This window comes from Muscardinus avellanarius (assembly GCF_963383645.1).
Source record: "Muscardinus avellanarius genome assembly, chromosome: 12".
NCBI lineage: Eukaryota > Metazoa > Chordata > Mammalia > Rodentia > Gliridae > Muscardinus > Muscardinus avellanarius.
The window spans coordinates 9,086,884-9,112,015 of record NC_137798.1 but is presented as its reverse complement, the minus strand read 5'-3'; the positions used below and the strand labels follow the sequence as shown (position 1 = coordinate 9,112,015).

At 42.5% G+C, this 25,132-nt stretch overlaps 1 protein-coding gene across 1 annotated transcript in view; it reads right to left on the bottom strand.

Annotated features, from left to right (window-relative positions):
* Positions 1–25,132, bottom strand: part of FBN1 (fibrillin 1) — a gene marked incomplete at both ends in the record, with an annotated part of 239,882 nt that overhangs the window by 43,529 nt on the left and 171,221 nt on the right. Inside the window, 12 exons of the mRNA XM_080708266.1 lie at positions 1,096–1,221; positions 4,795–4,917; positions 8,825–8,950; positions 12,722–12,793; positions 13,377–13,535; positions 14,140–14,262; positions 16,363–16,488; positions 16,590–16,658; positions 19,941–20,105; positions 20,399–20,521; positions 22,459–22,581; positions 24,889–25,014. Of these exons, the coding sequence (XP_080564392.1) occupies positions 1,096–1,221; positions 4,795–4,917; positions 8,825–8,950; positions 12,722–12,793; positions 13,377–13,535; positions 14,140–14,262; positions 16,363–16,488; positions 16,590–16,658; positions 19,941–20,105; positions 20,399–20,521; positions 22,459–22,581; positions 24,889–25,014 (1,461 nt within the window). The remainder of the gene's footprint in view (positions 1–1,095; positions 1,222–4,794; positions 4,918–8,824; positions 8,951–12,721; positions 12,794–13,376; positions 13,536–14,139; positions 14,263–16,362; positions 16,489–16,589; positions 16,659–19,940; positions 20,106–20,398; positions 20,522–22,458; positions 22,582–24,888; positions 25,015–25,132) is intronic.

Below are 25,132 nucleotides of genomic sequence, written 5' to 3'. Positions count from 1 at the left end.
CTGCTCCTGGTAATTTAAAATGTATTATTGTACTGGAGAAGACACAGCTTTATGAGAATGTTCTCCGGTAAGGGAGCTCGTGATAGCCCAAGGCAAAGCAGTTTCAACACTGCTCCGTTGGTTGGTTGTCCAGTAGTGAAATTATTTCATTATCTGAAGGTCCCCCCAAAGACTTAATGGATGTTGCTTTAAAGGAGAGAAAGAATGAAGGGAAAGTGAGAAAATGATTCATTACATATTTGAAGTTTATTCTGAGTCAGCATTCTGATGGTACTGAAACTGAGGAAGAGATTTAAAATCTCGAGCTCTTTTTCCACTAGGGGAAAAAGAAAGTTTCTTTTCTTTTCTTTCTTTTTTTTTTTCCCCAAACTTTTGTAGGATCTGCAAATTTGCCTTTCAGGATTTGGTTCCTATATAGAACTTTCTCAAAAAATGGTCATATTCAAAAGCTGAGGTCTTTCAATAATGTGAACCTTCATAAGTATTTTTAAAAAATCAAATCGGCTGTTAATATTAATATATATTTTTTTGTGGTACTGGAGGTGGAACCCAGGGGCTTTTCTAGCTCCTATTTTATGCTTTATTTGGAAACAGGGTCTCACTAAGTTACCGAGAGCCTCACCAAGTAGCTGAGGCTGGCTTCGAACCTGTGCACTCCTCCTGTCTCAGCCTCCCAAGCGTGGGGATTACAAGCGTGCGCCACCACACCCAGTGTACATTAAGGTGCGGCTTGTGTGGCCTAGCATGAATAAATCTTGCATGAAGTTCTGGGTTCAGTATCAAGAAATACATTAAAAAAGAAAAAAGAATAGGAAATAATAAAAGGTTTTTCATTATTTTATGTGGATCATATTGAAAATGGCATACATTCAGACAGTGCTTGGTGCCCTCCCCCAGTTACCTGTGACAGGCTACCAAAGAGCAAGGAAGAGGTTTATTATGTTTACACTCCCAAAGATCAAATGGGGCGTCACCATTGCCCACTTGCCCTTGCTTTTATTTTGTGAATGGCAAAACAATTGCAGACATATTCAGCTACAAGTGGATTTTTCAAAAAGATACGAAAAGAACGACACCTTGATCATCAACACTTACCCAAACACATTGTTTGATCAGCGTTTGTTTTAAAACCAGCATGGCAAAGACAGTAAAAGCTTCCCACTGTGTCGATACACTGCCCGTGGCTGCATATATTGGGGATTTCTTGACATTCGTTTCGATCTGGAAACAAAGAGCATCTTCAGTGGAAACTCACAAGAGCAAAGCCTAAGGTATAACTTACACCTGGAGAGTTCTCGGGAGCAATCCTGGCGCCAAACCGGAGTGGTGAAGCAGAAGTGTTGTGGCATTAATTTATTCTCTCCTCAAATTTGGTTAAAGCTTACTTTCAGGCCGTGTTAATGACACACAAAACAGTGAAAACCGGGCGCTAATTAAAAAATGTTCTGAAAGAGGAGAAAATGTGGAGGCAGGAGAGGGGAGAGCAGTTCAAGCGGGGAGGCGTTCTATTGGGCCATCTGCCTAAACAACACCCCAGATTGGAATTAACTGAAGCCTTTTGTCTAGTCGAGGTTTGGTGCTGCAAATGGCAGACATTTCGTGGCTTCCTCTGGACATTCATATCAGAGAGCTTTAACCACTCTAGTTGCTAAAACCGAGTTTTCCCTTCTGGACAACCCCTGTTTTCTCGAGTTCAAGTTCCACCTCGTAATTTCCTCTCATCTAATCACGCCTGCGTGTCCACAATGGTTCATTTCCGCACCTGCCAGTCCTGACCATGTTTCTTTCTTCCTACTTATATTATTCAAAGGAAATCCTTCTCATTTAACTCTGTTAGTCCCTCGGCTCTTAATTATATTTATAATCAACGGAATCCTTGCTGCTCTCCTGAAATCTGAGGATCTGAGTGGAGAATTTAATAGAATTAACAAATGATATGCATTCCTTACTTATGTCTAATTTTTGAAAGCTTTCTAGACTTTCTGTTTACAGGAAGTGTAATTTGAAGGGCACCGTTCTATCCTGATTTTTCAATGTCACAAATGAAAACAGGCTGCCATCTTTGCCGTAGATGGTATAGATCATATGAAATCCTGCTCTTACCTGAAAATCCAGATTATTTGACTGCTTTGTCTGCTGAGCACACAATAATTGGGAAGGGACACTTCTCGCTCCATAGAGCAACCTTTTTCTGCCCTAGGACAGGTATCTCCTCCATTTCATTTGTTCCGGATGCCATTTTTATAAAAACCAAGAGAGCTGATGAATGACCATACCATTTAGAGGTCTCAAATAAGGTTAAAAGCATCATTAATAGGGAAATTGAGAGTGAGTGGCTCAGGGGCTACAGCTAGCTTGTGATGAGATTCTAGTTAACAAATTATGCTTATTCTCATTTGAGAAAGTGAACTTAAAATGTGCAAACCGCTTCCCAGGATGGGCAGAGGAAATCAGTTTCCAGTCCCAATTCTAGTGACTGGTAGTATGAGATCTTGGAGTGTGCGGGGGACCAGATCTGTATCACATATGGGTCCCCCAAGGAAACAGAGCACAGAGGATCTTCTTAGGATGAGATTCTCAATTAATTTTTTTATTGTCCTACTTTATGATGGTTGAAAATGAAAAGAAGAAAAGGAAATATGACAAATTTGGAGGCTCTACTGGTAAATCAAAAAGTTCTCATCTTAGAGAACTTATTGTGAAGTTCTCATTGTACCTCAAAACCAGAAAAGTAAGTTTCTATAAGCCCCAGGATTTGAACCCCTGGGAGATTATGTTTGAGATTGGGACAGGGGGTTTGACTGGGCTACTAAGGGAAAAATCCCAGTCAGCACCACCAGAAAGTAGTTGGGGAAAAAATGGTTCCTGTCTTTAGCCAGAAAAGAGACTTGAGAAGCAGGTGGGGTACGCTATCCACTCCTGAGGTCACCCTGAGCTCAGCCATCTAGTTTTCTCCAATCTCTAAATATTGTGGGTGCTAGGGCCAGCTGCGATCCAGGGTGTAACTGATGCACTTATGAATTCAAATAAAAAATCATAGAGTGGATAGAAAGTTTTAGTTCTTTTCATTTTAAACACAGGCAGGGAGGAGTCCCTTGCAACATGTCTAAAAACTGCTCAGTAGAGGACAGCAATTAAAGATTTTCAAAAAAATTTTTAAGTGATATATAGACAGAGATACTTCCGGAATGAAATCTTCGACCCTGGAGGATGAATAGTTATAAATCTCAAATATATTATTTTTCTTCAAAGAATTTCAATGAATGAGGTCAATGGAACTTTGGGCTACAAAATAGACTCCTCAGCCACAACGTTTATCCTGGTAGCACCAAGTATATTTTCTGTATTTAATATTCTACAAGAAAATATGAAAGGGTTCAAGCCCAAGCAGGCTATGGCTGGATGTCGTGCCTTGAGCTATAAATACACCCCATTTTATGCCTGAGTATGAACTGGAGCTAAATGACACATTCTATATTATCAGAAATTCTTTATTTTGACTGGATTTATTTCACCCAGTTCCAAAGAAATAGAAATTAAGAGTAAAATGCAGGGAAGTGGTATCAGTGCCAAGTTTCAGTGGGGACATTGTGGCTCATATCAGAGACGTCCCCACTCTTCCTGTTCTGTATTTTTAATACGGATAACAACAGCCCTGTTGACAAAATGCTAAATACTTGCACATGCTCCTTTAAACGCAACAGAACAAGTCTTGATTCTCAAAGCATTTTTTTTTTTTTGTTCTGCTATTACACCCGCTTCCCACTAAGGTCTCATAAAACAATGCAAAATACCCTACAGAGAGCAGTGCGCTTCCTACCACTTAATCACCGGTAGGCAAGGGAATCCAAGGAAAATCTGACCATGTTCCCCTGAGTCGTCTCATTCACAAATGCATAAAATATTAAGGAAACACACTTGGAAACGAGCCGTATGCAGAATAACGCATTCTTCTGGACCCCTTTGCTAAATATACAATGATTTATAATTGCTTTAAAACATAAGAAAGTCATTTAATTTCTGGGTTGAAAGACCAGTGGCTTCAATTTCATACCACTGGCTACAAAATGCCATCAAACACTGAACTGTACCATCCATTTAAGTTGACAACATACCTATCCTTATTTCTACCACATCCTTGACAAAACTGAACAACAAAACAATTAGCCTCTAGGGTTCACAGTTTTTCATTTGCTGTTAGAGTCTTATAGTTAACTTCCTTCCATGGGGGTCTTTTTTCTGTGCTATGGTTGGGAAGACAAGCAATGCTGTTGGTTTCTGTTTTTTTTTTTTTTTCCCTTTTATTCAGGTTGGTCTGGTCAAGCTCAAGGGAGCTCTGCTGTCTAGACTGTTGCCAGATCTGTCTTGTACTTTAGACTAAGGTAAATGGCCAAGATGGCAAACCTCACCTGCTTTTAAAAAAATTTTAGTTCTGATGACTGACTTTGTGTGGGGGTGGATATTTGCAGGTGGGGCAGCAGATAGGTAAACATGGAATCTATTGATGCAAATAGATGTACATAATCCAGGTAAATAGATTTATATAATCTATTTACATAATCGACTTACATAGTTGTTCTTCCTTTGCAAACATCTATAAAGATAGTGAAAAGCTAAGCGTTTGTTTAGATGGCTTAGCAATTTTCTTCTTTTCCAGTTTAGTTAGCAGAGTTTCTCAATCTAAATCTTAACTCATGTGTTTTTCAGCCTTAATATCTGAAATGCAGTCTAGGTACGAGGGGCTTGCTGGGGACGACCCCTGGGTCGCACATCCCGCTGGTGGGCACCACGTACCGTTGCACTGGCCGGTGGACGTGAGGCGGTAGCCAGGCTTGCAGTCGCAGCGGAAGCTGCCTGCGGTGTTGACGCACTCCGCATTGCGCTGGCACACAGGGCCGTTCTGACACTCGTCGATGTCTGCAAGCACAGAAGAACTGGAGTCAGAAGAGAACAAACTCTCGTGTTGAGTCAATGAGTCCCGTCCCATAAAAACAGATTTTTATCTTCCTATTCCCGTCTGCTCTATGGCAAAGACAACATGGATGCTGAGAGCAGCTTTATTTGTAATTGTTTCGACCTGGGAGCGAGAGAGATGTTTTAGTAGGTGAATGTATGATAAATCAACTGTGGTACTGCCAGATGATGGGATACTACTGAACAGCCTATCAAGCTATGAGCTATCAAGCCATGAAAAGCCATGGGAGAGATTGTATATTACTAAGTTTAAAAAAGCCTGTCTGAATAAGCTAAATATTATATGACTCTAACTACATGACATGTCTTAAATTTTTTTTTTTTTCTGGTACTATGGATGGAACCCAGGGGCATTCTACCCCCGAGCTACACCACCAGCCCTATTTTTTATTCTTTATTTTGAAACAGGGTCTCACTGAGTTGCAGAGGGCCTCACTAAGTAGCTGAGATTGGCCACGAACCATGATCCTCCTGTCTCAGCCTCCCGAATGCTGGGATTACAAGCGTGTACCACCATGCTTGGCTTCCCTATACCTTCTTCTCAGTTTTTCTGTGAAGCTATACTTGCCTTAGAAAATAAAGTTTATGTTTTAATAGTGAAGGAACAGAAGACTGAAAACCCATTATCTAAATTTTACATGTTGGTAATATTATTCTTAAGTACAAATGCTTGATTATGATCACATATGGACTCTAATGATGCTCATGTCTTTACAAAAAAGCCATTTGGGGCTGTGGATGTAGGTCAGAGGTGGCATGCTTGCCTAGCATTCGCAAGGCACTGGGTTCAAATCCCAGCATCATGAAAAAAAGATCGCGAAAGCAGGGCCAGTGAGTGCTTGACACAGGTGTAGAGTAATATTCTCCAAATGGGTTGTTTTTGTCTGGTAGGTTGTAAGGTCTGCCGAGTAGAACATCTCAAATTTTAATATTCATACAAATCACTTGAAATCTTGTGAAAGGCAGATCCCACTCAGCACTTCAGGGAAGGGCCAGAGTCTATGTTCCTGTAAGTTAGACCGAGGTGCTTCTGGTTTGTAGAGTGCTTAAATCGCAGGTCTATGGAGACTGCCGTTTAAATTACTGCCATAAAGCAGTCTGATCAAAGAAACCCAATATTGTATGGAAGAGCACATAGAGAACCACGGAGGCCAATCCAACTCTCAGTATCACAGAAATAAATAAAGTGGATACTGTGTGCTCCCAAGCGTTGACTTTGCTCAGGGGGTTGTTTGAAGGAAAGAAAGAAAGAAAGAAGAAAGAGAAAGAAAGAAAGAAAGAAAGAAAGAAAGAAAGAAAGAAAGAAAGAAAGAAAGAAAGAAAGAAAGAAAGAAAGCAGAAAGAAAGAAAAAAGGCAGAAAGAAAGAAAAAAAAGAAAGGAAGAAAGAAAGAAAGGAAGAAAGAGGGCAGGCAGGCAGAAAGAAAGAAAGAAAGAAAGAAAGAAAGAAAGAAAGAAAGCAAGCAGAAAGAAAGATAAAAGGCAGAAAGAAAGAAAGCAAGCAAGCAGGCAGAGGCCGCGCGGGCGTGGTGGCACACGCTTGTAATCCCAGCATTTGGGAGGCTGAGTCAGCAGGATCACAGTTTGTGGACAGCCTCAGCTACTTAGTGAGGCCCTTTGTAACTAAGTAAGACCCTGTTTCAAAATAAAGAATAAAAAACAGGGCTGGAGATGTAGCTCGGAGGTAGAATGCTCCTGGGTTCCATCCCCAGTACCACAAAAAGAAAGAGAAAGAGAAAGAAAGAAAGAAAGAAAGAAAGAAAGAAAGAAAGAAAGAAAGAAAGAAAGAAAGAAAGGAAGGAAGGAAGAAAGAAAAGACAAGACTCCTCCATGTGCCTACTATAGCTCAAGTTCACGGCATCACAAAAATTACTGCATAGTCCAGACCATACCATGGGGAGAAATACACATTTTCAGTTTCTCCTGCTGATAGTCTAAATTCAGTAAAGGGAATAGTGTGGAACACAGGTGAGAGCCAGCACTCAGCACCAGTTCTGGGTGTTTACACATTTCTTGGGCTCAGGCTGAGGGGAGCTAAACACATCAGCAGATGCCTCTTTGGCATGTGTTTCTGTGGTGGGCAAAAACCAGGAAGTAAGTGGCTGTTTCTGTGTCAGATGGGGTGAAGTGCGCCTCTCTGTGCCACAGACACAAGAGCAGATGTCTGTCTGTCTTGTTATGATGGACCCAGAACCACCCTCCCCCTTAGGTCTGCCTTGCTCTTAATGAAGGGTGTTAGGAATGTAGAGGGTAAGGGCACCATGGGAGAAGACAAAGGCTATCATGAACAAGTGCCATTGTGATGCACCAGCCTAATAAACCACCATGCACACACATGGAGAGAGGGCATATCAAACTCCCCAAACCCCTTCTGGAATCCACTCCAGTTTCTGTGTTGCTGAAGCATGTATTGATGGACCTTTATTTTCTGATTTTGAGACCTAAGAGAGTGATTAAACACTCTCTTTGAAGATGAATGCACTGTGAAATACAAACTCCAAACTGGAGTGCATAGTCAACTCCATGTCTATCAAATGCTACCCTGATGGCGAGGTACCTTGTGTTGGCACAGCTGCACATTTTCAGCCTTAGGTAGGTCACAAAGCCTAGGTTGACTTGCTAGTGATGTGTGGCCTTGCCTCTGGGTTCTGGCCAACACTCGTGTAAGTGGTGAAGAGGTAACTGGGTAATCATTCAGGGTACCTCTGAGAGGAAGAGTAGGGGAAATGCCATGATGAGTGTGATTTTGAGGAACTCTCAGGCGATCCCTATGGCTTCCTTTCTCCTTTCCCACATCCATGCTTCCTCTCCAAGCACCTGATCCTTGATGAAGCCTGGGACAAAGGTCTGAACTGGCTCTTTCCTTAGAAAGGCTCTGAATGGCTATGGCCTTATTCCCACAACCTGCAGAGCAGGCAGGGAAAGTGACGTGTGTTCACTGACCCAGAGTCAGTGAAAGCTCGGTAAGAGAACTTTACAAGTACGTGGTTACTAATGGCCATAACTTTACTTGTGGTGTATAAATGATCCCCGTTTTAGAAAAAAAAGTTTATTTAAATATTAAAATGTTGGAAGATGTGCTTAACACACATTCTAAAGGGGAAATAACCCTTTCTGTAATGCATAGAACTTTGCTTAAGGCCCAAAGTTCAAGGACTAAAAGAAAATCATTCCAGTTGTCCTTGTGCATATAACATATTTAATATCCAGTAACATATTTTTTACTAAAATACCAAAGAATTCTATCTTCCCCAGATGTAAGAGGAAAAATATGAAGTGCTATAAGGAATGCTCGGAGTCACAGTATGCATTCGTGGCAACAGAAGGCGATTTGAAAATGAAGACAGTACCTTTGGCATGCATGCCAACATTTTTCACATAAAATCAAATTTCTGTCCTTGCCACTTGGATTTCTCTCATGCATTTGGAATATGTGCATTAACCTTGTTCTACGTGGGAGTAGCAAAAGTCCCCATTTGGAAGAGAACACTGACTTTAAGATTCAGCTAAACATCTGGATGTGAAAAAGAACAAGAACTATGAGGAAAAAGAGTCATCAACGTGGACCCACCCAGGAACTCAAAGGTTTTTCATATCAGTCGGGAAATCGAATGCACTGTCTCTTGGGGAGAGGGGGCTGAGGAATGAACATCCTGCTTTATCCACTGGGATTGAGTGAGGGTTTTTTTTTTTTTTGCACAATATTTTATAGTGTTCTAAGCCATGTCCTTCCCTATTTCTAGAGTTTCAAGCATTTCTGAAATTTCAAGTCGTGGAATGAGGCAAGTGTGTGGTTTAGTAGCTTGCCAGATCACTCGTCTCTGGATGTGGTAGACTCGCACCGACACTTACCTTCACAAACCAACAACTTGTCATTGTAGAAGAATCCCACGGGACACTCACATCGGAAGCTGCCAACCATGTTGATGCACACGCCATTTTCACAGACCCCTGGGATCTCCCGGCACTCATCAATATCTAGAAACAACAGAGAGTCACTGGTGAGCAACAGAGGAGCTGATGATCCCCGTAGATGGGGAGGTAGCATTGAAAATGGGTGCCTGTGTCAGGGTGGAAGAAATCGGTGAACAGCCAATTGAAGTAACTTTGGCACTTTCCGGGCATTCACGTACAAATGGATTCAGTACCTGTGATTATGGTTTAGTTTCAGAACATCAGCTTTGAGCAGGGCATGGTGGTGCATATCTATAATTCCTGTGCCTGGGAGGCTGAGACAGGAAGATTGCAGGTTTGAGGACAGGCTCAATGAGTAGCAAGATTCTTGGCCACTTAGCAAGATCCTGTTTCAAAAGCAAAAAAAAAAAAAAAAAAAAAAAAAAAAGGAAAAAATGGCCAAGCATGTATCTTGGAGGTAGAATGACTCTGAGTTAAATCCCTAGTACCAATAAATAAATAAATAAATAAATAAATAAATAAATAAGACCATCAAACATCAGCTTTGTGCAGGTATCCACTGGGCACCGGATGCCCCAGGTAAGTAGGATTAAAATGGCTGTCAGGAAGAAATGACCTCTCTTCCAAGTGTGCTGTGGTGTCTGGCGAGCGTGGAGAGGTGAACTGGTGAAGAATAAAGGCGTTTCTATGATTAGAGAGAACTGTGCTCTTTCAATTTCTACTTCAACTTCCCGTTCCAGCTGTAGGAAGGAGGCAAGAGAGGTGTGGGAATGTAAGCCGGGCCAGCCACCCAGGAAGGACCATAGAGCAAGCGATTCCCAAGGCCAGCAGCCTGTCCTGCCTGTTGCACCAGAGTTTCACTGGTTCTTAGACTCTGCATGCTGAACAGTTTAAATTGGTCAAATCAAAAGCCAGCGTCCAGATGTGGGTTGATGAGCATTAAAATAAGACCAAAATAGGAGTGCGAGCAGAGCCAGGCACCAGGCTGCTACCGCAGGGCTGGCCAGTATCCAGAGAGACTTGGGAGCAGGTCTCTCCTCCTTGCCAGCCTGGCTCGGTCCATCTCGCTTACATGCTCTGGATTCCAGGCATCTAAGTGTTCTCTAGGATGGTATTGTTAATGTTAATAATAATAATAATAATAATAATAACAATAATAGTAATAGTAGTAGCAGTATCTGGTTGTGTGGTTCCTATGTTTCTCAAGCATCTCTCCTGTGTCTATTCACTGAATCATCAGAGCCGGCTGTGAGATGCTCTCCAGGGACCAGGACTATCCTCGGGACGCAGGTGATACAACTGGGACCATGCCAGAGGAGGGAATCTGTCAAAATCACACCGCCATTCAGAGACGAGGTGAGATGTGCTTCTAGGAACCTGCTTCCAGGTAATCCTGCTCCTCTGTGCTATCCACCTCACCATCTTACAGTCTTCACAGGACTGTTATCAAAGCACCTATTGCCCAAGGCTTCACTGGCCCTTGACAGTGTTTGATGGAGTGTTTCTCCGCCTCCTCTGGGAGGGTCTGTGAAGCCTCGGTCTACAATCCCAAGTCTCCAGTTCACTCGGTCTGTTACTGTTGCCGAGATGCTTTGGGTATCGTAGCCAGGAACCTCCACAAGGTACTTTGCCTTAGTTATAAGATGCTGGTCAGATGCCAGTAGAGTCCAGTTTCAGAAGAAGCATGCTCTAGAGACAGCCCATTTTAAAGGAGAAATTTGACAGGCCATAGATAGATTTTTTTAGACCCTTTTACAAAGGGCTTGAATAGTTTGAAAGCAAAATTGATGTACTTGATAAAAAAAAAAAAGGGCTTTGAATCTCAAAAGATACCATCTCACTTATACTTTCGGGTTTTCACACCTTTTTCAATCATGTTATAAACCATTTCTATAAAGCTGCCATATCTGTTAATAGCAAACAGAAAGGTAGTTCAGAAGCCATTCTGTTTTTAAGGGGACAAGTGCTGGGGAATCAAGTCCAGAAGCATTTACCTCTGAGCTTGGCCCCCAGCTCTGTTTTATTTTTTATTTTGAAATAGGATCTCAATTCCTGAGGGCATCACTAAATTGCTGAGGCTGGCCTTGAACCTTTGATATTCTTGTCTCAGCCTCTCAACACTGCGATTACAGATGTACACCACCATGCCTGTCAAAAGCCATTCTTTTAGTGCAGATTAAAAAAATAAAATACTATGTCTATATTCATTGACTTAAATAGAAGCAATGTATTGTTACCAAGATTAACAATAATAGGCTGGTTGAAATCTCTAGCCGTTGTTAGGCATAAAATAGCAAAAAGAGATATAAAAACTCTGCATTCTTTTCCTGTCTGGATTTTATTTGAATTTCAACTTAGAGAAGTTTATATTTTAAGACAAGATTAATAAACATGCTATGGGTTTAGCCCCATACAAATGGACTCTATATGCCAACAATTGTAGGACCTTTCAGAAAGAGAGTATAAAGCTTAAATAAAACAAAGTTTTTCAGTCATCTAAATATTTTGTCATTGTGGAATTTGGTACCAATAAGTTCATTGCTAAATATCATGTGTCCAGTTCTCGAGAGCTAGAGTAAGCTATGAGTCAGGACTGGGTTCTGGTCCCAGCTCTGTTATTAATTAGCTAGGTGGCCTTGGGTGAGTCCCTTCCCCTCTTTGGGAAGCAAGACATTTGGACTAATGCCTGTTCAAGTCTTTTCTTCCTGCCAGCCTTCGAGGCAGGCCTTGCTAGGGTACACACCTGGCACCCCCATGAAGAACCATTACTGTCAGAGACCACAAATCTTCCGATCACCGATTCTAGGGCGATTAAAAGGTCTGTTTGAGGAAAGGAAAAAAACAAGTAGCTAGGGCCAGGTGTTTCATGCCAATGTCATTTAGTGGTTTTGCTTTCCAAGCCATGAAGTTTCTTTGGACGATGACTAGACCGTGGAGCCATATGGATCTGGCACTAAGAGAGCGGGCTGATTGCTGGACCAGATCCTTGTTTTCTTAAACAAGGTCATTGGAAAGGCTGATGTGTATTACAGCTTGCTTATTAGGAACAGGTAAAACAAAGCACACGGTGATGATGTTTGCTACTAGACACAACTGCTCAGACTCAGGAGGGCATCTAAGGATGTGTAGAAATCAGACAAGGGGAAACTCTGAGGATGCAGGAGCTTTCCGTCCACTTTTATGTTATTTGGGTTCAAACCACAAGAACATTGCCTGTGTGGGCTGAATGCTGTGTGTGCAATAAATACTACTGAATCTTGCCGAAGCATCTTCACCGCTACAGCGATCTCTGCTTCTGTTATCAGATGAAGTCTCAAGTTGAAAAGAATTTTAATTTCTCACATGAAATTTCTCCAAGCTGACGGGCTGAGGAAAACCCGGGTGAGATAAAACCGATCCATCATAAGCTGGGTTCTATTTGAACAACCTACCCCCAACAGCTGGCGTGAAAAAGTCGTGTTAAACTCCTCTTGGTCAGAAGGAAGGATTGGGAATCAGAGTCAAATCAAATGTCAGCTGGCCCTGCTCCCAGAATTTCATTTTTGATGCCTAGGATTTGGTTTAACTAAGCCCGATTGCAATTTTTTGAAACGCTTTCTAGTCCCCTTAAATCATGAACAACATGCTGTTGGCAATTAGGTGGAGTTACACAGGGCGTATGCACAGTTTATTTCAAACTGAGAATCAGTGTTTCAATAAAGCTACAGGCATTGTTTCACAATTTTTTCCCCCTAATGAAAAAGAAAAACAAAATAATAGCATGTACTCCCTTTTCTAACACAAAACACAGAAAATTCTAACCAGCTCACACACATACAGATGGTCATAACTCACCGACGGGTAAGCCGGTATAAATGTCAATGACGAAGCCTGGCCTTTGACTTCCACACAGGGTAGCAAACTCATCTGCAGTAAGTAAGCAGAGGTAGGGGTAGGGATCAGTGGAGAGCAGTGACTGAATGAGAGAAATTACTCAAAATTCTCAAAATTAAGTCATCAAAATCATAATAATGGTGAACAATTCCATCATGATATATTTAATTCATAGCACATACCACATGATATAAGTAGGCGGCACCACGGTCTGCATTTCATTTACTTGCCTATGTCTTAGTTTGTATTCATATCTTTGCAGGTTACCCTTCGTTGTTTGAGAACAAGACTAGTTTTCTTTAAGACAGAAATTATGCTTCAGTTATTTATTGGGTTGGTTTGCTTAATTTTTCCTGTCTTTTAATTTTATGGTGAACTCTGAAACAATGATAGCAAAATTTCTGTTTGTGATAGGCCGAGTCTGCAGGTCTGGTTGTGAATTAGATGATATATTAGAAAGCATACTGTGTGACTCGGTTTTCAGCTAGAAAGACCGTGGTCAACGTCAACTCTAAATTATCAGCCTCAGTGAGCCAATTTTTTTTTAAACGATGATGTACCCTTTTCTTCCTTTACCGAGACTGATATTTTTAGAAACAGTAAAACTAAAATTCACCTGTGCTTGGGATGGGGCACTGTTCACAGGGCTTGTTCCAGGCTCGGCCAATGTTGTAAGAGCAGCAGCACATCTTCTTGGTCATATTAAACAGCAGTTCTCCATCGCAGGTCTGGTTGTCGGCATAATAGTTTCGGTAGCACAAACTCCTTCTCATATCTAGAAGAGTTAAAAAGGGATGCTTATGCCATGGGGAAAAGCACAGCAGATTTTTAAGGGGCTATCCAAAGAGCATATTCTTTTGAATTGTAGGGTAGCTTGACTTTGATAGGGCAGAAAAAAGCCCGCTCATATGCAATGCCCTGACTATCTATGCTGTTACAAGAAAAGGACTCTGAGAAATGTATTCCCTGGTATTTTCTGCCACAGAACTAAGTCATTATGTAGCCGTAGCATTAATAAACTTTACACGCGTCTCCACCCATTCTCCTAGTAACAATACTCTGCAGCTCTTTGGCAGTGACTTTCTCATTTCCGACTCACGAGGTTTTAATACTGTAGGTCAGGGCTGTAAATGTCATTGTGTAAAGATACACCCAAAAGTCAAACAAAAGAAGTACTATGAGATGTTGTTTGGGATTTTCCAACATTATGTTTTAAAGCAAACTGCCAGCCACCCACAGGGGGTGGTGAAAAGTGCCAAGCTCATGGCCTACAGGGGTGGAGGCGGCTCTTGCTGAGACGGTCGGTCTAACACTAAGGACCAGCAGCTGAATTGCACACAGGAGGACCAAGCATGCGCGGTGGAGAAGGCCAGCCTTACCCATGCAGTTATTGCCCCCGTTCACTTGCATGTAGTCTGGAGGACAGATGCAGGTATAGTTGCCAACGGTGTTGTAACACGTCCCGGGGCCGCAGATTCCAGGAGTCTCACATTCATTCACATCTACAATCCGAAGAGAAAGAGGCAGGTGAATAGGGCAATGTCACTCTCGGGAAAGGCCTGACACCCAGGGTCGATGAAATGTCAATAAGGAAGGAGAATATCCACAGGGCATTCTGAGCCCCAGGCATGAAAAGCAGGTGCAGGGTTGGCCAGTTTTCTTTTATTTTGTGCAAATGTGTGCATTTTCAGGAAAGAAGGGTTTGGAAAAGAACTCTGAACTTTTTTTTTTTACTTTTTTTTCTGAACTTTTTTTTTTCTGTACCGGGGATGGAACCCAGGGGCATTCTACTTCCAAGCTACATCCCTATCCCTATTTTTTATTCCTTATTTTGAAACAGGGTCTCACTGAGTTGCAAAGGACTTCACTAAATAGCTGAGGCTGTCCGTGAACCACATTTCTCCTGTCTCAGCCTTCCGAATGCTGGGATTATAAGCGTGTGCCACCATGCCCGGCTCAATATGCTTATTTATTTATTTGTTTATTTTCAGTACTGAGGAACCCAGCAGCATTCTACCTCCAAGCTACACGCTTAGCCCTATTTTTTATTCCTTATTTTGAAAAAGGGTCTCACTGAGTTGCAAAGGGCCTCACTAAGTAGTAGCTGAGGCTGGCTGTGAATGGCAATCCTCCTATCTCAGCCTCTCGAATTCTGGGATTACCAGCGTGGGCCACCATGCCTGGCTAGAGAGGAACTCTAGACTTCTGATAAGGGTTCCTAATAGATGAGTCCATGACATCTTTAAAGGCATGCAAAGAGGGAAATGTGGAGAAATTATAATTCTCAATTATCCTTCAGGAAGACAATTCTAGGCTTCCTGTGTCCACAAAAGATATAGAAGAACATAATGTATAGTGAAGCTATCAACAACTGGCTCCAGGATTCTGCACTGGAAAGGAAACAGGCAAGTAGGTAGTTGGCCCCTTCCCTATTTTCAAATAAAGGGGACACTTCTGATTTTTCTTAATGCCCATACATTTGAGAGCTGTACTTTATGTATTGTGAGACTCAACCAATACTTAACGAGGGTGTCATTGTCTACATCATTTAATAAAACTTTGGAAGAGGCATAAAGATATTCCTCATGGAAAACACAAGGAGTTCTTTTCCCTAACTACTTGAGTGTTCCGGTACAAAGATTAAAAACTATTGCATGGCGTGGTGGCACACGCTTGTAATCCCTGCACTTGGGAGGCAGAGACAGGAGGATTGCGCAGGTTCAAAGCCAGCCTCACTGGCTTAAGAGACCCTGTTTCCAAATTAAAAAATTTATATAAAAAATAGGTCTGGGAGTGTAGCCCAGAGATAGAAGGGTTTCCAGGAACCCCAGTACCAACAAAAAAAAAAAAAAAAAAAAAAAAACTACTTCTCCCACCCTGGTCTATAGCCCAAGTGCTCTGAAACCTAAAAGTGGTCAGTATTCTCCATCTTCCCAGCTCCAGAGGGTGAACAGGCCACAGTCCTATCAGAAGCCAAAGGAGCGCTCAATGCACTTGTAATTGGTGAAGGATAAGAGGAGGAGTCCAGAACTCTGTTGAACATAGAGGTTAGGACATGTGCTGCGCACTTCTCTAATAAAAACATCTTAGCCGGGCATGGTGGTGCACGCTTGTAATCCCAGCATTCGGGAAGCTGAGACCAGAGGACCACAGTTGTTGGTCAGCCTCAGCTGCTACTTAGTGAGGCCCTATGCAACTCAGTGAGACCCTGTTTCAAACTAAAAATTAAAAAACTTGGGCTGGGGTGTAGCTCAGAGTTCGAATACTCCTGGCTTCCATCCCTGGTACTGAAAAAAAAAAAAAAGTCTTTGCTGAGAAGCATGGAAAACTCTTTTGTAGGCATGAATGGCCCTGTGGAAGGAACGGCATAGTAAAACTCGCTGGTCTCAGAAAAAAAAAAAATAAATAAAAGCAAGAGAGAAATTTAGAACTGACCAGAAAGGGCAGTAACCTCAGTGCCAGCTACCCACAACAGGGTGGCATATTTACCTGGCTATGTTAGCGCTCAGACTACTGCATGCACCGCTAACACCTCAGGTTCCTGGCTTCTCAGTTGGGGCCTGACTATTTGCAAGTATTTATCGTCCTGCGGGGACACGTACCATCGCACACCCGGGTGTCCTCGTTCAGGTAGTAGCCCGTCGGGCAGCGGCACTGGAAGCTGCCAAAGGTGTTGATGCATTTCCCGCCCTGGCACAGCCCCGGGAGCTCCTGGCACTCGTCGATATCTGAGACGTGGGGGAAAAAGCATCTCTTCAGCACCGCAAGGGAATCTGAGAGAATTTAAAACGCGCGCGCTAGGACGAGGGGAACACCGTCCAGCAGTTACCTTCCAGTATAACAGTGATGGGGTTTGGGCGAAAACCTTCTCCTCCAGGACAAAGAATTTTATATTCAGCTACGGAGACAAGCAAAAGTCAGCGTGAGTTTCTTTAAAACGAAAATTTCTAGAAATCACACTCTCAACAGGGATGTTGACACATTCCCTGCGAACACTCACTTTTAGGAATCTACGGCTCCTGTTCCTCCTGTTCCTCCTGTCTGAGCTATAAGCTAAGACTCTGGGTACATTTGCCTTTTTCCAGTGGCTTTGGCTACAGGTGCCAAATGTAAGGCTGATGTCCCCAGTCCTGGGGCCTTCCAGGGACTCTCCTGGTCTCATGTTCTTGTAAACTATTTTTTTCCAAATTTCCATTGCTATTTTTCTCAATAGTGATATTCTCCATTTCATTTGTTTTTTCATTTGTGGTACTGGGGTGATACAACCACTAAGATACATCCCCAGTCCTTTTTTGTATTATTATTATTATTATTATTATTATTATTATTATTATTAATTATTATGTGTATGTGGTGCTGGGGATGGAACCCAGGGCATTCTACCTCTGAGCTCCACCCCAGCCCTATTTTTTCTTTCTTTCTTTCTTTCTTTCTTTCTTTCTTTCTTTCTGTACTGGGGATGGAACCCAGGGAGTTTCTATCTGCGGATTACACTTCCAGACTTATTTTATATTTTATTTAGAAACATGGCCTCACTAAGTTGCTGAGAGCCTCACTAAATAGCTGAGGCTGGCTTCGAACTTGCGTGATCCTCCTGTTTCAGCCTCCCAAGTACTGGGATTACAAGTGTGCGCCACCACACCCAGTTTTTTATTCTTTATTTTGAAACAGGGTCTCACTGAGTTGCAGAGGGCTTCACTAAGTAGCTGAGGCTGGCTGTGAACCGTGATCCTCCTGTCTCAGCCTCCCAAATGCTGGGATTCTGGGATTACAAGCTTGTGCCACCACGCCTGGCTTGTATTTTGTTGTGAGACAAGTTCTTACTAAGTTGTCCATGTTGGCCCCGACCAAGCAATCCTCCTGCCTCAATCTCCCAAGTTGCTGGTTCCATTCTTTTCTAACAAACCTATCTATCTATCTATCTATCTATCTATTTATCTATCTATGTTTTACTCAGCTCTACTTAGCAGGAATCACTGCTTCCCTTAGTAACATTAATTAGGCTGTCTCCAAAACCCTTTACAGATGGATCTTGAGAAGAGCTGTCTCTCTTGGTTCCCAGCCGATGGCCCTCCTCAGGGCTCGAAGATCTTTCTTGCTTCTCTTTTTACATATGGCATTATGAATTCCCTGGTTTCCCAAAGCAACTTTCTATACTGTCCTTTAATTCCCCCATTCATCCAAGTATTTCACTCAAAAATACTTATTTCAGGGCCATAAGCCAGCCCTGTGACACATACAAGACCATGTGAATTAAAATGGCCCTAATCTGCAGCATCATCCCAGTAAGAATCTTTAAGATAGTTCTTTCACAATCATCAAGGTCTTTCCACATCTGACCACCCTGCCCTGGCTTTCTCAACTCATATGTATACATGCATAAATATAAATATCTAGACAGTCCCACTCTAATTATGATATAGAGTAGACATGGGTAGACTTTTACTCTCCTAGTTATGATTCATCTATAGAGCCAAGTCCTCTAATTAAATATGTTAAACTCATGGCAAACTCATTCAGCATGAGTTTGCCTCTTCCAATGATAGATTTTTATCAATTGTCTGCTTCTTTTTCTTTTCCTCTTTATGAAATCATTGACTCTTTTGGGGGGGGGTCCTCTTTTGTAGTGCATTCTTCCTAGAAGACTTAATTACAAAATGAACAAAGTTATCAGTACCCTCTTCCAGCCTGACTTGACTGCTGCCTCTCTGAAGAGAAGGGGAAAGGTTATTCCTGCCAAGCATGAGTCCCTATGCCAGGTGCTTGACCCGAGTACTTTCACTGACCCCCGTGAAGTATTCTACGATGTTCAGTGACTTGCTCAAGGGCACATGGGCAGCAAGTGGTAGGGTCCTATTTTGAACCTGGTGTGCTCTTTCTGCTAATCACAGGACCATGCCTGTTCTTTCTTCTATTTTTGAGGCCTATGTTGAACTATAGCTCTGATGTTAGGTCCTGTTTTGCCTCCTGGGCTGCAGAGACCTAAGTTGGACTCATCTTTGTACATAAGAGGCCATTCTGTGAGGAAAGAATGAACATCTATCCCAACATACCATATGCACAGCAGCAACTGACTTTAGACCAAGAAGCTACATCTGATTCTGAATCTTAATAGAAGACCCACTCCAAAATCAGAGAGCCTTCCTATTTTTAATAGACACATTACTTATGTCTATTTTTAATTGTGTGTGTGTGTGTGTGTGTGTGTGTGTGTGTGTGTTACAGGGAATTGAACCCAGAGGCATTTGAAGGCCAAGCTATACCTCTCTTTTTCTTTTTAAAAATTATTATTGTCATTATTATTGTTATTTTGTGGTACTGGGGATGGAACCCAGAGGTATTCTACCTCTGAGCTACATCCTAGCCCTATTTTATTTTATTTTATTTTTTTTGCGGGTCTGGGGATGGAAACTAGGGACACTCAACCTCTGAGCTATGCCCCCTGCCCTATTTTTTATTCTTTATTTTGAAACAGGGTCTCACTAGTTACAGAGGGCCTCACTAAGTAGTAGCTGAGGCTGTTCACAAACCACAAGCCTCATGTCTCAGCCTCCCAAATGCTGGGGTTACAAGCACGCACCACCTCGCCCAGTTTTTTTTTTTTTAATTATTTTGAAACAGGGTCTTGCTAAGTTGCTGAGGATGACCTTGAACCTGTGCTTCTCCTGTCTCAGCCTGCCAAGTACTGAGATTACAAGTGTGCTTAGCCATTAGTTGTCATTAAAATAACATTCCAAAGCTTCTTTTCCATCCATACTCCAAGAAATAGAATGATGCTCCATTGCAGAGCTGCTTAACTCATCATTCTTTTGTCCCAGGAAGTTTGTTCCAGAGTTTCCCAAACTAGTGGAGAGCTAAGAAGAGATCAATCCATGTGTCCCCAGAAGACAAGCAATATGGTAGAGCTAGCCGAGCCTAGAAAATCTCAAAGGGATGCTATCTATCTGCTTCTCCACAGATAGAAATGAGAAGTCTCCAGCCTCATCTAACTTTCTAGTATAAGCTGAAGGGGACACTTTCTGGCTCCCAAGTGAAGGAGCTGGACCAAGGGTATTTATCTCCTCTTCCTAATCAAAGCATAAGGACTACTGTGTCCTCTCTCTTGGTGGCTGCTCTTCTGTGGATCTAGAAAGAACTGGCCTGCATTGGAGTGATAACAAAGAGGAGGATGTCCACTTACTTGTGTTTACAGGAGGGCACAGCTCACAGGGGGTGCCCCAGGCTTTGCCCAGAGAACAGCAGCAGGAAGCTTTGGAAACGCCAACTCCAATCTCATTGCTGCAGGCCGTGTCGCCGTTATCTCCCCGGGGTCGAACATCCAAATAACAATTCCCAGAGCGGGTATCTATTTAACATACACCAACACACACAAAAAGTGTCTAGAAAAGTCATTCTGCCCGAGGGTTAAAAATTTAAACTCATTTCTAGAACTGTTTACTTTTACTAAGAAACTAAAATGTACCTAAGAATATACATTGGGGATTGTCCTATAGAAAAGGTACCTGAAGGTATAAAAGCCAGACCTTGGAAATGTTTTAATTTCTATTTAATTTTGCAATCTTTGAAAACAGAATTTTCAATGCTGCTTAAAACAATAGAAACAGTAGGTGCCTCTGAAAAAATTTTTTAAGATCTTACCGACACAGCCCACTCGAGTTGGATTCAGCTCAAAGTCGGGTGGGCAATCACAGGTGTAGCTGCCTGGAGTGTTCACACAGTTCCCGCTGATACATGTGGTTGGATCCAGACATTCATTGACATCTAAAACCAAACAGCCAGCAGCAGAATTACCATCTGAGCCAGTATGGAGCTGGCATCATCAAAAAATGTGGTCCCCATCCACCACTCCCAACAAGGGCTTTTAAGTTTCTGGTTATAATTACACCTAGCAATGTCACCTTCTACTTCTGAAATAAACCCTCCCGAGGAAGGCAATGTGTCAGAGTCTTTGATCATTTTTCCCCCTGGAACATATTTACCATTCAAATTTGTCCTCAGGATAAAATATAACTTTGGAACTAAGGAAAATATTCCAGTGAAGGTAACTAAAGGCAAAATATTGCTATGACCTCGGCAGACCAAAATTTCAGACATGGGGCTTAGAAAAATATATTTAATATGTGCAGCTTGTTATTTTGTCAGATTCAAACAAGATGTCCCGGGGAACCCTCAGGAGCAGGCAACTTCGGCCATTTCCTCTGCGCACACATGCATGGAGCTTAGCACGTTTCTTCAGGTCTGTGAAGTCTCTCTCCCATCCTGGATGGTCGTTTGAACGTTTCCCTTTCAGTTTCTATTCCAAAAATATGTGCAGAATTCCAGATATTTAGCACATGGGTTTTGGCAGATTCTACCCCTGTACAATCTTCTTGTCTGTTGTGAACACTTAGGAAATACTCAAAACAAGACACATGGAGTCAAGGAAGAGAGACTGGGCCATGGGGACACCTTGGCCTCCCTATGGAATTGGAAACACGGGCTCCACAACAGGCAATTATTTGGCCCAGAACTTGGATGGGCAGGGACAGATCCACAGAAACAGGGTGAGACTGATACTCATAGGGGTTGAGGAGAAGATGTGCGCCACAGGGAGGTGTTTTCCTGAGACACACAAGAGGTTTGGATCATACCACTGTTTAGAAAATCCCAGGGTATACGCGTGCCTGGGGAGGAATACTCTACCCAGAGCATCTGTGGGGAGTGGTGGTGGGCGGTGATAATTCAGAGAGCCACTGAGTCATGGATTGTGAACAAAACATATTTCTGTAGAAATCCTGAGCTTCTACAATAACCAGGCTTGTTGTCCCTGTCTCTTTCAACCAAAGACTGACCCGGGAAGAAGAACTCCAAATGGCTGTCAAAGTCTTGACTCAGTGCCAAAGACAGCTGGTGGCAATTTGGTGGGTGCCCAGAGCTTTTCTAATTTTTGTTCTTATGCTCCCTGAGAGCCCTTCCTTCTACCAGAAAGTGACTTCTATATTGGAAATGGTGGCTGAGCTTCGTGCGCTACTGGGGTGAGCACTGTCGGGGGGACAGGTGGAGAGGGGTGGGCAGTGCAATGCTAAAGTACCTACAAGGAGACTCCACGATCTTGGGGCATGGCCTTCAGAAGGAGACTCGGAAAATAATGTAGCCGAGGAGAAAAGGAAATGGCTGGGAAGCCACACGGCCAGAGCAGCCCTAGAACATTCCTTTAGAGGCAGGAGATTAACTCTAAGGCCATGAACTCTGTCTCGTCAATTCCCTTCCACTCCTTCTTCTGTATCTTCACATTGACTCAGCTCTGGGTCTGAGAAGATGGGATTCCTAATGCCTCCAGGACCAACCTTGTGGAGGTCCAATGATGCCCAATATTTGCATCCTGGGAAGTGACTTTTTGTTCCTGGGGATTGAACCCAGGAGCATTCTATCGCTGAGCTACACTCTCAGCCCTTTCATTAGCTATTTACTTGCTTACTTATTTTTGTGGTACTGGGGATCAAACCCAGGGACATTCTACCTCTGAGATGTGCCCTCAGCCCTATTTTGTTTCTTATTTTGAAACAGGGCCTCGCTAAGCTGCGGAGGGCCTCATTAAGTTGCTGAGGCTGGCCTCAAACGTGTGGTCCTCTTGTCGCAGCCTTCCGAGTACCAGGTTATAGGCGCATGCCATTCTACCTGGTTCTGGGAGCCACTTTTGAGGTGAGCAGGTGTCTTACCTGTACAGTTCCCGCCGCTTCTGTCCAGTTCGTAGCCAACCTCACACTCGCAGCGGAACAGGCCAGGAAGGTTGTGGCAAGTTCCAAAGACGCAGATGTTTGGAAGGGAGCACTCATCGATATCTGAGGTCAAGGATAAAAGACGAGAGAAATTGAATTTATTTGTTATTTATTTTTGCTAAAGAAACCACCTCATACAATTAGACAACTGATGCTAAGAGAGTGAAGTCTAGCTGACATTAATCTTGCACTTCTCCCGACTTTTAGATGAGCTGTCACGCACAGGAAGTCTCATGGGTGACATGTTCCACTTCCTCAGCCATATATATATATATTTGCAGTTCTAAGGATGGAGTCCAGAGGCATTCTACATCCAAGCCACACACCCCAGCCCTATTGTTTTAATTGGTTACTTTTTGAAACAGGGTCTCACTGAGTTGCAAAGGGCCTCACTAAGTAGCTGAGGCTGGCCGTGAACCACTATCCTCTTGTCTCAGCCTCCCAAATGCTGGGATGACCAGCGTGACCACAATGCCCGGCTCCCTCAGCCCCTATTAATGTGCCAAGCAGTGAGCTAAATATTCCATAGACATGTATCTCATTAACAGTGTTTCACGTAGGTCCATAGCACTTTGGTAAAGTAAGAGCTCAAATGTGTCAAGGTCAAATAAATTCTTTGGTTGTTTTTACCTATAGATTGGCTATTTTTGTTGTGAGATTCAATTTTAAGAACCACAAAGTCTTTTATTTTGTGAAAACTTTGATAATCAGTTTTAGGATTCTTGTCCCTAGCACTGTGGCGTGTGTTTGCTATTGCTGACAGAGATTTAAAAACTGCAGACACCTCATCCAGGCCTCTGTCACTGCCTTAATTTAAAATATGTTTATGTGATTATCACATGGGCACATTTTTAAACTGGAGACTGGCTTTCAATAGCCACAACCACTCTGCCAACAGTGATTGATGTTAAGAACAAACAAACAAACAAAACCGTCCCTTACAGCATTAAGAGAAGCAAAGTTTTAACTGGGATTATTTATATTACCAAAGGTGGCACAGTACGTGTTTTCCTTGGATATTTGGAGTACCAAAGTAAACAAGGCCTTAGGCACATCATCAACAGCATAATCTAGTTTCTTGCCTCAAAGGAGTTTTATATCAACTCTGCATATTTAATATAAACTGTATAAAGAACACCCAATAGGTCCATACTAAAGAAAAGTATTCTCATAGAAATATACTAGAAAATTAGTATATGTGTGTGTGTGTGTGTGTGTGTATAGCTAAAGACTAAATTTGAGTCCATGTCTTGTAACAAGGAGCAGCTATTAACTAATGCGCTGATCAGGGCCTTGTTTAAACTTCTGTTCATTACTATTATTTGTTTATTCTACTGAAATCTTTTTAGTTTATTGAAGTCACTAGTTACTTTGAATGAAGGACAATATGCTCAAATTTGACAAGTGAGGGTAAAGAGAAGAATTTTGTGCTTCTGAAGAAACCCTGACTCAGCCAGCAGGTCCCCAGGACTCTTCCTGTCCAACACTTCACAGAAAGGCACCATCACAAATGGTATCGGCCCATGTGGTCCTCCACGTGGGTTTGCAAAATCCTCTTCCGTGTCCATATCTATTCCATATTTAGAGAACATTCCGAGACATACTCAAGACATTATTCTACACATGGGGAAGGCTATTTTTTCTGTCATTATTAATATGATAATGATTATTACTATCATTATCTTATGGTGCTAGGGATGGAACTCAGGGGCATTCTTCCTTTGGGCTACACCCTCAGACCAATTTTATTTTTATTTTGAAACAGGGCCTCACTAAGTTGGTGAGGCTCAGTACAAACTTGCCATCCATCTGTCTCAGCCTTCCAAGTACAGAGATTACAGGCATGCGCCACTATGCCTGGAACTCAGTAGTTATTTTAATATTTTTATTTCCAGAAACCAAACCATGGCAGAGATGAACAATGGTGCTTCTCTCTATAAAGACAATCCTCCAACAGAACATTAGAGCACTGTTACCTTGAATTCTTATTCTCAGAAATAGGAAGGAGTGGGGTTACCTTGGGGTAACCACACTTGTTTACCCTCCCTCTCTTATAGCTGAGGGTATACCCTTGCAGACCATCTGGCCAAGGCTGGTTGGTCATTATTACCATGATAATGATGATTACCATCATTATTTTATGGTGCTAGGGATGTATAGCTTATAGCCAGAGAACAGACATTTTTCTCTGCACAAAGAAATGGTCCAGCTGGAGACTTAACCCCTGTACAAACTAAACTGACTGGCTTAGATGTGCAGCCAAAACACACCTCAGTTAAAAAAATAAAAGCAAAGCAAAGCATCAGGAATGTTTAAATAACCCAATCTCATCGAGCCTTCCCAGGATCCCGACACGTCTCCATCAGTTACCTTCACACGCTTTCCCGTCCGCACTGGGCACGAAGCCCATGTCACACTCGCAGCGGTACCCTCCGGGGGCATTGAGGCACTGGCCGTTGCCACAGAGATTCAGGTTTTCGGAGCACTCGTCAAGGTCTACGGGCAGAAAGAACACGAGTTATACTTTTTCATGTAGAAACTCTTCCAGTCTTCCAGATCCTACGTTATTTATAACGGCCAGCTTCTTGAATGCAGCTGCATTTCTTATTTTTAT